Source organism: Geotrypetes seraphini, chromosome 15 (genome assembly GCF_902459505.1).
Source record: "Geotrypetes seraphini chromosome 15, aGeoSer1.1, whole genome shotgun sequence".
NCBI lineage: Eukaryota > Metazoa > Chordata > Amphibia > Gymnophiona > Dermophiidae > Geotrypetes > Geotrypetes seraphini.
Window position 1 is genome coordinate 68158826 of NC_047098.1, and position 14651 is coordinate 68173476.

The 14651-nt window shown below is 38.9% G+C and overlaps 1 protein-coding gene across 5 annotated transcripts in view; it reads right to left on the reverse strand.

The window, feature by feature from the left end:
* The window catches only part of SPDL1 (spindle apparatus coiled-coil protein 1), a 59948-nt gene that overhangs the window by 17141 nt on the left and 28156 nt on the right, over positions 1-14651 (reverse strand). For all 5 annotated transcript variants that reach the window (XM_033922597.1, XM_033922595.1, XM_033922596.1 and 2 more), the window contains exons 7-8: positions 9753-9863; positions 4840-4980 (exon numbers count right to left, since the gene is read on the reverse strand). In XM_033922597.1, the coding sequence (XP_033778488.1) occupies positions 4840-4980; positions 9753-9863 (252 nt within the window). The remainder of the gene's footprint in view (positions 1-4839; positions 4981-9752; positions 9864-14651) is intronic.

Below are 14651 nucleotides of genomic sequence, written 5' to 3' on the forward strand. Positions count from 1 at the left end.
GGGAGAGCTTTAGCTAATCTTAGCGCAAGTATTTTTGCTAATAATTTTCCATCTACATTTATTAAAGATATTGGTCTATAGTTTGAGACCAAAGTGGGATCTTTATTGGACTTTGGCAAAACAATAGTCAAAGATTCTGCTATAGTGCCTTTAATACAACCTTTATTGAGCTGATATTGATAAAGATTTAATAAATAGGGTAATAAAAAATTTTGAAATGTTTTATAAAATTCCACTGTATATCCATCACCACCTGGAGCGGATCCAACTCTAAGGGACTTCAAAGCTGTTCCTAATTCTTTTAGTGATATTGGTTCTTCCAAACTTCGTTTTATATGTTCAGGAATTTTTGGACCCTCTAACATTTTTAAAAATTCAAAACCATCTTTTTCTTTATTTAGATAATTTTCGGAAGAATAAAGAGATTTATAAAATTTTAAGAATTGTTTTAAAATAGGTTCAATTTGTGTATATGTATTTCCATTTTCATCTTTTATTGCTATTAATTTTGTTTTTCTTTTTTTCGCTTTAAGATAGTTTGCCAATATTCTTCCTGATTTGTTTGAATTACCATAGTACAATGTTTGTTGAGAAAATAAATCTTTCCTAATCATTTTAGATGAGATCTCATTATATTTACCTTTTAATTTTAATAATTCTTGTTGAATAGAATATTCCCATTTTTCTATAAGTTTTGATTCTAAATTTTTAATCTCTTTTTCTAAGATTAAAAATTGTTTTTTAATTTGTTTTTTTAGAAAAGCCGAATAAGAAATTATTTGTCCTCTAATTGATGCCTTAAAAGCATCCCATAAAGTTTCTCTGTTAATATCATCATTATCATTTATTTGAAAAAATTCTTTCATTTTTGTTAGAAGATTTTCACAAAAGTTTTGGTCAACCAACAGTGTATTATCCATTTTCCAAATTGGTCTGTTATTATTTTGATCTGTAGTTTTAATTTTGATCCACACTCCACCATGGTCAGATAGAATAATTGGATCAATGGCTGCTTGTGTCACTTGATGTGCAAGATGATTTGAAATAAAGATATAATCTATTCTTGAAAAGGAATTGTGAACATGAGAACAGAAAGAAAATTCCCGACCATCAAAATGAAGTATTCTCCATATATCTATTAAATCACAAGATTGAATCAAATTATCTAGTCCCATAGATTTCATAACTCTACTTGGGTTTTTATCTAATAAAGGATCCATTACAGCGTTGAAGTCCCCTGCTACTATAAGATTTGAAGTAGCCAGTGGTATGATTAGTTGTTGAAGAGTTTTAAAGAATTCATTTTGGTTCGAATTAGGGGCGTATATATTAATTAACGTCATGGTAGTATTTCCCATATTCATTTCCACCATTATCCATCTTCCATGAATATCTGAAGCTTTTAGTTTAAATGAAGCAGAGCATTTTTTATTAATTAAAATAGCAACACCTGCTTTTTTCCCTATAGCTGGTGAGAAAAAACACTGTTTGACCCAGCCTCCTTCTAGCTTATTAGATTCTATATGTGAGAGGTGGGTCTCTTGTATAAGGCATATATCTGCATCTTGCCTTTTTAAAAATGATAGTGCTTTTTTCCTTTTTATCATATGATTTAGACCGTTAACATTTAAAGACATAATTTTAATGTCCATTTATTTTTAAATTTTCAGGTATTAAATTATGTATATTTTCCCAATGTTTTAAGTATTTCATTTCTCTTTTTTCCCTTACTCCCATGATTACCTTATATATTTCCCTTTTATTCCCTCCCATCCCTCTTATCCCTCCCTTCCCCCCCTTATTAATTATGAAAACTTGGATACGCAGGTTGAGGTTAGATTTAGATAACTCCCACAAGCTATTAATAATTATCTAAAGTACTACCATCTTTTCTCTATTTCTGTATATTTTCTCTTATTTTATTATTAATTATAAGAATAAGTAAAAAGTTTTTCATTCTTATATATTGAAAGATTATTTTCTATATTTGTATGTCTTTAAATCCATAAGAATGATTATATTACATTACTTATATCTGAGAACATTCATTTACAATTCATTTCTTTTCAGGTGGTAAATTATTTTTGCTTTAAAAAGCTTTTATACCTGGGTATAATAAGTTTATCATGTTAAAAGCATTCGAATTTAGCCTCTTTCCTCATAACTGTAACAAGAGTCTTCAGCACAGGAATTCCCTCATCTCTTATGCTCACTATTTTCCTATGTTTCACGAGAGAGTTATCAATTAAGAGAAGCTAATAATCCCATCAGTGTTCTATTCATGAGCCTAGACTCTAATTCAAACTAGAGAATGACATGGAGACGAATCTGTTCCTTTCCTTCAGGAACTAAATTTCCTTATCCCGTCTTTGCCCCATTGTTGTAAGCTCTGTCTTAATAGCATACTCTCCAGACACCTATGATTTTAAAGTACCTGAGGCCTGTGCAGACGAGAGTGAAGTCCTGTGCCAAAAACTCTCTTTATATCTCCCGTAGAGGATTGCCAGGTTGAATAAATTGTGGGTATTAAAATTCAACTTAATAAATAAAAGAGCAATTATCTATAAAGATGAAACATGAAATTTGAGATATATATATTTCAAAAACTTTTCAGGCAATTTTTGCGTTTCAGATATATTCTTTTCATATATATCGTATTTGAAACACATTTTAATGTATTTGAAACGCAAAATTAAACCTGAAGTACCGCCTTCAACAGGAAATATAACAAACCAATCACTTCGTCTTTTTTTTTTTTTTTTTTATAATCTTCTCTGTGATTGAAGGATGATTCTCCTTCTCACCATTACTCCGCCTTCGAAATTTCTCAACCAATCAGTACATCTTTAAGTTTGTTGAAAAAACTTTCTTCGTCATCATTTGAGTTCGGAGATGTGTTTCAATTCATTTTCATTCCTGCCAGTAGGTTTATTCTATTTATTCTGTGTAGAATTCTAGAATTTTTGTGTTTTTTTTTTTCAATTTTCTTGTTTTCCATGGAGAATGTTGCAAGTTGTTTAAGTCTTTAATTCGATCCTTGTGTGTTCTTTTTCCATTGCTTTCCGTTCCGATCTAATCTTTAACCGATGTTCTTTTATTGAAATTCATATATAATATTATCATATAAGTTAAAGTTTTCACAAATTGGTCAATAGTCTTTAGTATGAACCCATTAAATGATTTTTAGATTGTCATAGGTTGTTCCAGTTGATTCATAAATTCCTGTAGTTTTTTTGGATCCGTAAAGTTTTGCGTTTTGTTAGCAATGGTAACCTTCATAATCGCCGGGTAAAGGAGACCAAATCTAGCTCCTAGAGATCTTAGTTGTGGTCTCATGTCTAAGAATTGTTTTCTTTTTGTTGCTGTTTCTTTTGCAAAGTCCGGGACAATGTATATTTTTGAATCTTGGCATTTAAGATTTTTGATATCCTTGGCTATTTGGCATATTTCAATTGCTTGTTGATGTCTTAAAAGTTTGAAAATTAAAGTTCTTGGACCTGTTTGAGTGTTATTTCTTTGTGTTGGAATCCTATGAGCTCTTTCAATTTCCAGTTCAGTTTTAAATTTCAGTGGTAGTATTTTAGGTAGAAATTTTTCAAGAAATGCAATCGGATCATTCTTTTCCACTCCTTCAGGTAATCCGATTATTCTTAAATTATTCCGTCTTTCACGATTCCGGCTGTCTTCAAGATTTTTTTTTATCTCTGTTATTTCTTTCCATATGATTTTGCTGTGATTCATATCTGTATTTAATTGTTCTGTAATAGAATAGTGTTCTGAGAATAGAACTTTCATTACAGGATACTCCCTAAAGTTAAAAGGGGATAGATTCCGTACAAATGTAAGGAAGTTCTTCTTCACCCAGAGAGTGGTAGAAAACTGGAATGCTCTTTCGGAGGCTGTTATAGGGAAAACACCCTCCAGGGATTCAAGACAAAGTTAGACAAGTTCCTGCTGAACCAGAACATACGCAGGTAGGGCTAGTCTCAGTTAAGGCACTGGTCTTTGACCTGGGGGCCACCAGGTGAGCGGACTGCTGGGCACGATGGACCACTGGTGTCTGACCCAGCAGCAGCAATTCTTATGTTCTACCATGCAGAGGGCCCCTGATATCATGCCTAGATCAAGGGTGTTTTTTAAAAATAAAATTGTACAGCTGTATAAAAATGTAAAAAGACTGTGTGCATATGCAATCTATGGTATAATCTGGATGGAGCAAAGGCAGAGATATGGAGCAGGTTTGAGTATATCTCTTGGTATTTTTGTACAACAGGGGCTGGTTCCGGGTGCCTAATTTATAAAAGCCCATAGGCATTTATGTGGCTTTTATAAACTGAAAGCTTCTCATATACTAAAATGAAGCCCTATTAGGAATGTTACCGAATGAGCTTAAGGATTTCTTTTGTAAGGGTCAACAGGTCAGAATTCTTTAATTCAGTCTCTTTAATGCTTTTGACATTGTAAATCATCAACTTTTGTTAAAGATGCTGAGTAATATTAGCATTTACTTTGCTGCTCTTAGAATGTCGTCACCCTGTTGTGCGATAGGTATATTGCTTGTCGCAGGAGAATCTCGGAGAGAGCGAGAACCAGAAGTCCTTGAGCAATTGCAGATGCTCAAGGCCCAGCCCAGGCAAGAGGGAGGATCTTCGGGCAAGGGATTGTGTTTGGGTGGGTGGGGCTCGCGAATCGAGTCAATGCTCGGTTTGCGAGGCACGATTTGCGGGAATGTTTTGCTCGTCTTGCAAAACACTCGCAAACTGAGGTTTGACTTTAAATAAATTGGTTTTTAGTGCTTCATATTGAGGCATACAATAGAAACACTTGTAAACTACTGACCTTACATTTTTCCAGCTGCCGCACTTGCAATATAAGATCTTCTATTTCACTGTTCTTTTGTGCCACCATGAATTGCAAGCGCTCCAGTTGCTCACGATTAGCTTGAGAACTTTTCATTCTCAGTAAGCTTGCAATCTGGACCTATAATGAAAAAAACAGAATTTCAAGTTTTTAGATACAGGATCACAGTCATTGAATTATTTCTTCTGTCCAGAATCTATGGAATTTGGTTCCTCTTGATATAATACTACTACTTATCACTTTATATAGCGCTGAAAGGTGTACACAGGGCTGTACATTTATTTATTTACTTAGTTTTATAGCCTGTCCTTCCCAAGAGCCCAGAATGGCTTACAAGGATACATTCTGAGGATCAGAGACACAAAAGCTATAGGATCAATAATGTACAACTTACAGAGATATGAGACCGATTCGTAACATGTACGCTATGGGGAAACTAAGAAACACATGCTTTGCAGAATCTAAGAGAATACAAGCACTAGAGCCTTATAATGGGTATCTATATATCTTTAGTGGACAGGAGATAGGTAGGCTCAGGTGCTCCGAGTTATGGTGCGCCAAGGCTTGGTCTGTTAAAGTTTGAGACCAGGAGTGTTCAGGTTCATGAAAAGTAGTATCTTTACTGCTTTCACTGAAGTGGTTGAGGGATGCTGACAGGTTTTGTTGTTTTGGCGGAGAATCCGGTGAGGATCTGCAGGAAGATGTAGATACATTGAGGTTGTTTCAAATTTTTTTCAATCTTCTCTTGGAAAGAGGCGGTGAAGGTTTCTGCATCCCGATTGCGAGTGGGACTTTGGGCTGTTGAGAAGTTGTTCATGGTTGAAGAGAAGATGCCCTTGGATCGGTTGGGGAATTTTGTGATTAGTTGGGAGTAGTATTTTTCTTGAGCTCTTGTTATTGCTTGTTTGAACATGTCTGACAGTGTTGTCCAAGTCTCTGTCAGAAGGTAGTTTGTTTTTGCACCAATTTCTTTCTCCTTTCCTTGTGTTTCTCTTCAGGACCCTTAGTTCTTGGTTGAACCAAGGACACGAGGAATTGTTAGGACGTACTCTGTGTTGCTTAGTTGATGCTAAGTTTTCACAGAGATCACGGATTCTGTACTGCCAGGTGACTGTCAGGGCTGATAAGGATTGCTGGGACTTCTCCAGTTGCTTTGTGAGAATAGTTAGGCCTGTCTCAAAGGTAGGGAGGTTCACTGTGGAGGGGTCTAAGGCAGGCTCAGAGATGCTAGAGCAGGGGTGCCCACACTTTTTGGGCTTGAGAGCTATTTTTAAAATGACCAAGTCAAAATGATCTACCAACAATAAAATAAAACCAAAACAAAGCACAAAGCACACTGAAAGGCAGAGAAAATGTTAATCATCATTCATATTCCGGGGTTTTTTTCAAAGAGGTCAAGGCAGACTACTCTATGCAATGCCACCTCAGTAACACCTATACAAAAATAGACAAATATACCCCCTCCCTTTTTACTAAACCATGATAGCAGTTTTTAGCGCAGTGAGCTGTTCTGAATGCCCTGCACTCTCTCAACGCTCATAGGCTCCCTGCGCTAAAAACTGCTATTGCGGTTTAGTAAAAGGGAGCCATAGTGCAAAATATAGACAGCAGATATAAATTCTCAAAATGGACACATTTTGATCACTAAATTTAAAATAAAATCATTTTTCCTACCTTTGTTGTCTGGTGATTTCATGAAAGACTCTGGTTGCACTTTCTTGTTCTAACTGTGCATCCAATATTTCTTCCCTTCTTTCAGCCTCCTGTATGCTTCCTCTCCTCCAGACCTCATTCTCTCCTCCAACTTTTTCTTTCAGTCTCCCTGCCTCCCTTTCTTTCTCTCTCCATGCCCCCTTACTTTCTATCTGTTTCCCCTTTCTGTTTCCTTTCTTTCTTTGTCTCCCTGTCCCCCCTTCTTTCTGTCTCCCTGCCTGCCCCCTTTCTTTCTTTCTCCCTGCCCTCCCCCAAGCCACTAGGTTTGCCGCTGCCACAATCAGGGAACAGGCCTCCAAGCCACCGCCGCCCCAAGTTCTCCCTGCAGAAGCGTCACGCTGACCAGCATTCTGCTCCCCGATGTCAATTCTGACGTCGGAGAGGAAGTTCCAGGCCAGCCAGGCAGCGATTGGCTGGCTCAGAACTTCCCCTCTGATGTCGGGGAGAGGAATGCTGGTTGGTCCGACGCTTCTGCAGGGAGAGCTTGGGGCGGCAGTGGGGGACGTCGGGGAGAGGAAGGCTGATCGGTCCGGTAGATCAGGATGGCAACATGAGTCTATCACGGAGCCCGGGATGGGCTCTGTGATTGACTCGCGTTGCCTTCCCGATCTAACGGTCACTCGCAATCGACGTATTGGGCACCCCTGTGCTAGAGGGTTGGGGAATGACTTTCTTTAGGGCTATGGTGCTGTTGAAAGAAATGAGATGGTGGTCGGACCATGGTACTGGTATGATGGATTTGTTTTGGTGGTCATTAGTGGGTATGCTGTTCATTACAAAGCTGAGATCCAGGATGTTACCAGAACCAAGGGTGGGCAGATTGACAATCTAGGTGAAGCCAAGTTCGGACATGTTGATGAATTCTAATGATTGGCCTGTGAGGTTTGGGAAATTAAGGAAAGTTGAAGTCTTCTAGTGTCCATATGCACTGATGAGAGATGATCAATTTCCTTATGAGAACCAGTAAGCTTTCTAGAGTGCTCATCAGGGAATGTGGGGCTCTGTAGATGAAGACAAAATTGCTCTTTTTGTTTTGAGCCGATGGTGAAGGTCAGGCATTCCAGGCCTTCAAAGATGGATTGGTCTATGACTCGAGGATAAAACTTTGCTTTGATGATGGTTGCAACTCCTCCACCTTTTTTGCCTATATATGATGATGCTTTAGGCTTGGTAGTTGTTGAGGCAGAGTTGTCCCAGTTGTACACCGTCGTCGTCGTCTGTCAGCCAGGTTTCAGTGATGAGGAGTATATCATAGTTGTTGTCAGATATGAGATCTAGAATGTTAGGGATTTTGTTGTTTACTAATCGGACATTGATTAGACCTGTGTTTAGTGAAGATTCTTTGTGGTTTTCAGGGAATCGGGATGAAGAATTTGTGTCTTGAGATTGGTTTTCATCTGTGGAGAGATCTAAGGTCACCATACCTCCCTTAACCAGTGATCACTGGAATTGTTGATATTTGGCTTGTAAGGCACATTGTGAGTTGTGAACTGGATGATCAGGTCTGGGTGAGTGGAGATGATCTGGAGGGTGAAATGACTTTTTGGGTAGGGGGATTATAGTGCAAGTCACCCTCAGAGGTAGGGAAGCTGGATATCTACGAAGCACCGGGCAGGAGAGGAAAATGGGCGCTGTAGGTCTTAAATCAAGGGGCCTTGATCCAGTTCTCTGGTCATCCAGTCAAAGAATTCAATCAGATTTGTTTGGCATGATTTATCTTTAGTAAACCCATGTTGCCTCGGATCTTGTAATCCATTAGATTTTAAGACTTTCACTATCCTTTCCTTCCAATTGAAACATTGCTGAAGGAAAGATTGCTCTTCTTTAAATCTTTTCTAGTCCCGCTATATCTTTTTTGAGATAAGGAGACCAGAATTGAACGCAATACTCCAGATGAGGTCGCATTATAACATTCTGTCTTGTTAACCATCCCTTTTTTAATAATTCCTAGCATCCTGTCTACACATCTGTCAATCCTTCTGTTTTCCTCTTTGAGTACTATACATTTGGTAATTATGCAGATGAGGTTTAGCAAGTGAATGTTGGATAAGCATTTTTGTTTTCCTGTCCCTTTTTTAAACTCCAGGCAGCTCTCTCCTTCCTCTCACCTCCCAACAGTTTCAGATGTCTCTGATATCGTACAAGCAAGTTGGTGTACTGGAAAGAGAGTTAAGATTTGTGCACAGGGAAAAAGGAGGTATTCAATGCATTTCTCACTGGCACAAAATCTTTCACAATACAGTCATTGTTTAATTCATCTCTATTAGACCTCCCAACTTGTCCAAATGACTAATGGTTTATTAATTACACTTCCTAAGTCCAGAGAGTCAATAACTGCATCGGGCCTTTTTTTGTGCCAGTAGAGCATCTTTTTACTTGCTCCACTTCCCCAGCGGCCATGGTCTTGCATCTCCCACCTTCAGTCCTCAACCTGTTTCCCCATCTAACCTTTCGTTGGGGCTTTCCAATTATTGGTGGTGGTAGCAATTTCCAAACTCTGCCTTGTTGCTGGCTTCAGCTTCTTCTCTCGACAATTCCTGCCGCTCAGGCTGTCTTTCTTCCTGCTGTCTGGGAGGAGGGCTGTGGTAGAAAGAAGAGGCCAGAGCTGGCACCAAGGCAGCATTTGGGAATCGCTACTGCCACTAACATTTGGTAAGCTCCAAAGAAAGGTTAGACTCCGGGAAAGGGGTTGAGGGCCAAAGGGAGGAGATGCCAGACCGTGGTGAGTGTGAGGGAGTAGCAGAGGGAGAGAGAATAGGAGGCATAGATATTGGACCCCGAGAGGAGGGCTAGAAAGGGAGAGATATTAATGGGCATGGGGGGAGGGGGAGATCAGGAGGGCAGAAGGTGAGATGATTCAGGTGGAAGGGAGAGGGTGTGGCTACTGTAGGGGCAGGGCCATAGATAGTTTCCCTACCCCTAAGGTTGCTTGTATGAGTACCGGTACCTTTTCCTACAAAAAATGCACTGAATGAACTGCATACTTGTAGAAAGTCTCCAGCTTCCATACCTAGATATAAACCAGCAGATATCTTTTATAAATTGTACCAGACTCTGCAGTGTTGCAAAATGTCAGCTTAAACATAAAAATTTCAGTTCATGTTTGAGTCCTTTTTCTGCAAAGAAGCCTTTCCTTGGTTTCTTTTCAGACTTCAGGAAGATTAGAAATGAATCCATACCTTCATTCTTTGACACTCCTGCCTGGAGAATGCATGCTGCTTTTGGAGTGACTGATATTGTGCTTTCATTTTTTTAAGATGACGCTCCATTTTTTCCCTACGGTCTTCTACCTACATAACAATGAGAATAAAATTATTTTTTTGACCTTAATGATCAAGAAACTGATTTGAATTTCTCATTTTCATAATGGGAACACTGACAAGTAATTAAAGGGCTCTTTTACAAAGTGGCCTGGGCTGATTATGTTTATTCAGTTTTTGATAATCTAACACTTGGGCCTGAGAGGTGTACAATGCTATAAAAAAAAAAAAAAAAAAAAAGAGAGAATTAGGAAAGAAACTCCAAACAAAGATAGGAACTAAAACATTCATTCATTAAAGAAACAAGAACTAAAATTAATAAAAACATAAGAACTTTCCATTTTCACAATAATGATCACACATTAATTTTCCCATTAGCAACAGTCAAACTGATCTTTGGGCTGAGGAAGTTTGACGTGAAACCCTACTACCGGCAGCTGCATTGGCTGCCAATGGAGGCGCGCATAAAGTTTAAATTTGCCTGCTTCTGCTTCAAAGCACTACACGGACTTGCCCCTAAATATATAACTGACCTTTTCGTCTTCTCAGCCAACAGACACAAGAGAAGCTCACATTCCAACTTCGTTTCCCCCCCAGTGAGAGGTTGTAAACTGAAAACACCATGAACATCTTCTCTCGCACCAAGCAGCATCATGGGGTAAAGACCCAGAACAATTGCTTTCGCCCACTACTTATGAGGAATTTAGGAAACATCTGAAAACAAACCTGTTCCTAAAGTATCTAGACAACTGATCCTCTCTTCTCTCTCCCCTCTATAGCGATTAACTTATTCTATTGATCACTCTCTCCTCAAAAATGGAGTTCCTGTCCTATTAACCCTCTTTCTTCCTCCCCTCTTAAAGTCAATCAATTTGTACCTTTGCTTAATCTTTGTAAACCGCATAGAACTTCACGGTATTGCGGTATATAAGCTGTTATTATTATTATTATTAAAGATTAGGCTCTTACCTGGATAATCTTGTTTCTGTTAATATACACAATAGTCTATACATTAAATGATCAATCCATGCTGGTGAACCTCTTGCAGAAGGGTGTCGATCACATCTTTCAACTCCTCCTCCTTCACCAGTGGAGGACAGCTCCCTCTTCAGTCTGTACCAAAGCAATCAAGCTCCACTGTAACAGGAGAAAAGAGAATGAAGGGGCATGGGGAACTTCCCCAGAAATAACATACTTTTCTGTAGCTCATGAAAAACAACAATTATTAGCATGAATTTGCAACATAAGTGTATCAATGAACCAACCTGCTGTGTGCAACTAGCACTAACACATAAGGAATTCCAAAGTACTTTAATTTAATAATAATCATAAATGTTCATCCAGACCCCCCTATACCTGTAATTATACTATCTCTTCAAACCAATGCCCTGATAAGTAAGGCAAAGAGAGACCCTGTGGTCATATTGCAATCAAGGAAAAAAATCTTTTTCTGTTCTAGCCGATGTAATCTCCTCTCAATATTGCCTCAACGCTGAGATGGAACACAGCAGTCCCAACACAGTGCAACAAAATTCTCTGAATGTTTTTTACTAGTACAATGTTGTATAAAAGAATCCACTTCCCTTCTGTGCTCAATGTTATAGCAATGTTCAAAAAGCCACATTTTCATTGGTCTTGAAGTGTGACCCATATAACCAAGTTGACAGGGACACACTAATAGATAAAACTACACTTGAGGAAGTCCATGTAGTGAAGAATCTTAAAATGCACAGTCCATCTACCAGGAATACATACGTCAAGTCCCTTCTTGTACATCAATCATAGGCTGCACATTTCCAATTGAATAACAATTGAAATATAGCTTTTATAAATATAGATTTTATATGCTTCTCAAAATCCTTCTGCCGTGATCATCCTTTCCAACGCTACAAGATGAATACTTCAAAATGGCATTGGCTTATAACTAAGACATCATCTAACTAATGATCAAATCAGGTTTCACCTGTGTGAGTGTTTATTGGTTATATCACTGCCACAGTTGTCCAGATCTTCATTCACAAAAAAGCCTTTCATTCAGTATAAATCTGAAGGCTCTATTGATTCTAGTATCTCTCTCTGTATATATAAGGTTAAGAAGAAATGCACATTAAATATATGTCGAACTAAATCCTCTATATATGTCAAGTTAGGATGAAAACATTGTACTATAAACATAGCAAATTGTAACTCGTTTGTCTGTAAGAAGAAATGCACATTAAGGCCCTGATTCTCGAAACACGCATCCTGATTGCAGGTGGTAGTAGATGTCCTACAGCCATCTGGCAATCAATCGGGACACACTTTTTTTTAAAAAAAAAGGGTCCGGGGACATCACGTGATGAGCTGAACGAGACAGGCTGCTTTCTGCCTGGCTCCGGGAGCTCCCTGCCCCATCTTTAAAATTTTCTATTATAATTCATCCATCATAAGAACATAACAAAAGCCTTACTGGGACAGATCAGTGGTCCATTTAGTCCAGTATCCTATCTTCATGGAGGCCAATCCAAGTCACAAGTACCTGGCAAAAACCTAAATAGTAGCAGCATTCCATGCTACCGATCCAAGGCAAGCAGTGGTTTCCCCCATGTCTGTCTCAACATTGGCAGCAATTAAGACTCTTTGTTGTTTTAGTGCACAGCTTTATGGATAGATTTGTAATGAAATAAGCAGCTGGAATTGCCTCAAAACAGAAAAAGGAGAAAGCGAGGCCATATGATGAACCCGTTGCGGAGGAGGCCACACAACCCATACTGCAATTGGCCGTGGCACATATTGTTCATCTCGCCACCGCTGTGGTAGAGACATTGGAACCGAGATCGGATAAGCTTTCTGGGCAACTCAGCACATTGGAGACTTTTATGACTGAATTTGCACAAAGTATCACAATGCTTGAGGAGCAGGTGTCTGCCCTGGAGGACTCGGCAACTTCGGTAGGGACCCAGTGTGCAGATTCTTTGACTCGTCTTGCCTTACACGCACATGAGCTGGATGACCTAGAGAACAGGTTGAGACTCAACAATCTGCATTTCGTAGGATTTCCTGAAACAGTGTTGGATAAGCAGCTCTTTAAAGCAGGGCTGCCCAAGTCCGGTCCTCGAGATATACTGGCAGGCCAGGTTTTTAGGATATCCACGTATCCACAATGAACATGCATGAGAGAGATTTGCATACCAAGAAGGCAGTGAATGCAAATCTCTCTCATGCAATTTCATTGCAGATATCCTGAAAATACTGCCAGTAGATCTCGAGGACCGGACTTGGGCAACCCTGATTAAAATATTGGAACATTGGTTGAAGTTGGAGTTGCCCATCAAGGATTGCCTGGAACAGTTCCAAATTGGGAGGGTCCACTGCCTAGGCCACAGACAGGAAGGATCGGCCTGACCTCGCGTGGTCATTGCCAAGATATTTAACTATACCCTTAGTCAACCCAAATGATTTCCAGTGTTGTCCTACCAATTGAGTGGGAGTGCACTTGTTTGATTTTGTGCATTATGGGTAGTTGGGGGAGGGAGGGGCGCCTCTGCATGCTCCATTATTTGCTGATGTTTAGGGACCACAGTCTGACCTTTCTGTTCTGCACACATATTCCCTCTGGGCTTGTGTGGAGGTTTGTGTGGTTACATCTGAAATGCATCTTCTGCTTCCTTGATGCAAAAAAGTTTAATGAATTCATGGGCTGTCCTATTTCATTTTGGGGGTCCATATTAGAACCTTTGTTAGAGTATGTAGATGTGTTTCTTAGACCCCAGGTAGAAAACCACAGTTTCTGCTCCTGTAGAATTTTGAGTCCATTTGATTCAAGGCCCTCCTTAACATATAATGCAACACCTCTACCGATTCGATCCACCCTATCACTACAATATAATTTGCACCCGGTATGACAGTGTCCCATTGGTTATTTTCCTTACACCAGGTTTCAGAGATGCCTATTATATCTATCTTTTCATTTAGTGCAATATATTCCAACTCTCACATATTGTTTCTTAGGCTTCTGGCATTTGCATATAGACATTTCAAACAGTCTGTCGTATCTATTTACAATTTGCTCAGCAGTTGGCATAGATAATTGCAACCTTTAAAATCAGCCTGCTCTGAATTTAAGGAAACTTGGTCTACTGTGGCCTGTATTGCAATCTCACTATTAGAATACTGTTTTCCCTTCTATAATGATATCTTTTAAAGATACCTTGTCTCGAACCATGCTCTTCTGAGCAACTGTTGGCCTTCCCCCAGTTTTTAGTTTAAATGCTACTCTATCTCCTTTTGAAATGTTGATGCCAGCAGCCTGGTTCCACCTTGTTTAAGGTGGAGACCATCTTTGCGGAATAGGCTCCCCCCTTCCCCAGTATGTCACCCAGTTCCTAATAAATCTAAAACCCTCCTCCCTGCACCATCGCCTCATCCACGCATTGAGACTCCAGCGCTCTGCCTGTCTTTTCAAATCTGCGTGTGGAACAGGGAAATGTTCCACTGCATTGACTCCAGCTGCCCCGCCAGGCTAGTAGAGCATTCTTCTTCTACTTTTTGTTAATTATAGCTACTGTAAACCGTTATGTCAATCCTTTCTATATAGTGGTATAGCAAATGAAAACAAACTGTAAACTCAATATGAAATTTTTTTTTTTTTTTAATTTCTTTATTCAGTTTTGCATATTACTACAAGTGTATCAGAAAAATTCATATAATCTTATAAATAAACACTTGATTTTCTTCATGAACACTTTAAGTACAATATATCTTACTTATATTCATATTTAATGATTTAAATATTATGTAATACATTTAATAAATATGACAAATGTAAATAAAAGAGAA